The sequence below is a fragment of the Nestor notabilis genome, unplaced genomic scaffold (genome assembly GCF_000696875.1).
Source record: "Nestor notabilis isolate BGI_N333 unplaced genomic scaffold, ASM69687v1 scaffold30522, whole genome shotgun sequence".
NCBI classification, from domain to species: domain Eukaryota; kingdom Metazoa; phylum Chordata; class Aves; order Psittaciformes; family Psittacidae; genus Nestor; species Nestor notabilis.
In genome coordinates, this window is record NW_009920191.1 from 1 (window position 1) to 2,486 (window position 2,486).

At 57.1% G+C, this 2,486-nt stretch overlaps 1 protein-coding gene across 1 annotated transcript; it reads left to right on the forward strand.

Moving 5' to 3' along the window:
* The first annotated feature begins 846 nt into the window (after positions 1-846).
* Positions 847-1,800, forward strand: SLC35A4 (solute carrier family 35, member A4). Its single transcript, XM_010010569.1, has one exon. It carries the CDS (start codon positions 847-849, stop codon positions 1,798-1,800), a length of 954 nt encoding a protein of 317 aa, XP_010008871.1.
* The last annotated feature ends 686 nt before the right edge of the window (positions 1,801-2,486 follow it).

Sequence of the window (2,486 nt, forward strand, 5' to 3'; positions counted from 1 at the left end):
GGGGGCCGGCCGGGTCCCCCGCTGAGGGGCGCTGTGTCCCCTGCGCCGCTCGCCCGCCCGCCTCACCCTTGGCTCTTCTCCGTAGGATGGCTCTCTGCTGGCGTCGCCCTTCCTCAAAGGTTTCCTGGCAGGCTACCTGGTAGCCAAGCTCCGCTTCTCGGCCGTCCTGGGCTTCGCGGTTGGGACGTGCACAGGGATTTACGCTGCTCAGAACTACGCCGTGCCCAACGTGGAAAAGACAATCCGGGAATACGTCAATTCCTTGAAAAAGGGCCGGGACTAGCGAGGAGCCGCTCGGCAGCAGTGACTGTAGAACAGTGTTCCTTAGTTAGCAGGTGCACAGGATTCCTTAGGGCTGTCAGAGGCACGGCACGGACACCGTTCTTTTCCACTGGAAAAGGGCCTTACAGCACATCATTACGAGACATCAGCAGGTCTGGTTATGGGGTATTTATTACTGTGGTAGAAGTGATCACTAACCCACTGTAGCCTGGAAGCACCATCAGCCCATGGTTTTCCAGCTGCCTTTAACCCTCACCCCACCTCTCTCCCCATGCCCCTGCGGACTGAAGGGCTGCCTGTGACATACCATCACACTCACCACACATCCCTCCTCCTGTTGAGCACATGCTTTGCCTTAGGAACATGCTTGGTGTGGCTTCCAGGGGAAGCTTCTAGTTCTCTTCCTTATGAAAACCAAAATCATTCTCCTCTGCTGCACCAGAAGTGTAGCAGGCAACCTCTTGTCTTAATTAGGCTCATTAAATTCATGAATGTTCTAGGCTGCGAGTCTGTCTGGCCCCTCTGCACTAAGAGCAGCTCGCCCCTGCTGGCTACTGCCTGAAAATGGTGATGTTTGGTAATGCTGCTGCCTTGGCAAGGTGGGTGCTCCGGAGAGGGCTGTGGGGACTGATGCTGCTCTTGTCCGTAGTTATATATGGCTCTCACGCCCCACTCCTGACCCAGAGCAAGGTGGACGGGATGATCCCCTTCAGCTCCACGTGCATGGTGGTTCTTGTGGAGCTGACAAAGCTGGTGGTGTCCCTCCTGTTCCTGCTGCCCTGGGACCGGGAGCTACTGGGAGCTGCTGTGTCATGGCGCCACGTTGTCCCGTTCGCCCTCTCTGCCCTGCTCTATGCTGCCAACAACAACTTGGTGGTTCACATGCAGCTCTTCATGGATCCCAGCACCTACCAGGTCTTGAGTAACTTGAAGATCGTCAGCACTGCGCTCCTCTACAGCCTCTTCCTGCACCAAAGACTCAGCACACGCCAGTGGCTGGGCCCTCTGCTTCTGGGGGGTGGGGCTGCTGGGGTGAGCTACAGCTGCGGGGGCCTGCAGGACCCTGGCAGCCCCTCCGAGATGAAGCTGCACATCACACTGGTGGGCTTGGTGCTGATCTCCGTGTACTGCCTGATATCAGGCTTGTCTGCTGTCTACACAGAAGCCATCCTGAAGAGCCAGGTGCTGCCTCTCAGCCTGCAGAACCTCTTCCTTTACTTCTTTGGGGTCCTGCTCAACTTGATCGGCTACTTCTGGAGCAGCCCAGAGGGTGGTTTCTTGGAGGGCTTCTCTTCCTGGGTACTGGTGATTGTGGTCAGCCAGGCCCTGAATGGCTTGATCATGTCTGTGGTGATGAAGCACAGCAGTAACATCACCAGGCTCTTCATCATCTCCTGCTCTATCCTGGTCAATGCCCTCCTGTCTGTCACCCTCTTCAATCTGCAGCTCACCCACCTCTTCTTCATTGCTGTCTCATGTATTGGCCTTGCTGTTCATTTGTACTATGGGCTCACATAGCTGCTGCCTTCCTGCCCTGCGTGTGCCAGGGCAGCCTTTGGTTGTTCCTCAGGGGTGTTCGGTGCTGGTGTTCGAACCCCAGCAGTGCTGCCCGTCAGCCTCCCAGCCCTGCTGTTTGCAGGGAGTCATTACTGGTACGTGCATGCACGACTAGTGAGGAGTGCTGAGGGGGAGAGTACCCGTCCCTGTTCCCAGGGGGAAAGCTGGGTCCTGCTCCAGCTCTGTGCCATGGGATTCCTGTGCAGTCAGGCATGCCCAGGGTCAAGGGTCCTGAGCCCCTTGTTTGTGTGGTCTCTTGTGTCCTCAAGTTGCTTCCTCAGTGTACCTATCTCTTGTGCCTGTGCTCCTGCACTGCTTAGCTCTGCTGTGGGCTGCCAGGCCAGCGTTGGGCTGATGCCATTTTGGCTCCTGTGGATGGTACTAGTGCCAACCATCAGCACAAGGCCGGGTGCTGCTCCCTGCGGAGCCCTGTCTGGGGCATCTCTCCCACCTCTGTGGTTTTCCAGCCCCAGCCCCTGCCTGAAGGGCTGCTGTCCTTAGGCCCCATTTCTCCTCCTCAGGCGTGGTGTCACTGCTCTTTATGGAGCTGATGGGGAATGGGGGGATGTGGGAACTGTGTCATTTGCTCCCCAAAAAGGGAGACAGCACTCACATTTGTACTGATGCTGTAGCTAGTGATCTCCTGG

Bases quoted from the DNA above. Each gene is read 5' to 3' on its own strand.
- SLC35A4 (XM_010010569.1), top strand. From the start codon at position 847: ATGGTGATGTTTGGTAATGCTGCTGCCTTGGCAAGGTGGGTGCTCCGG.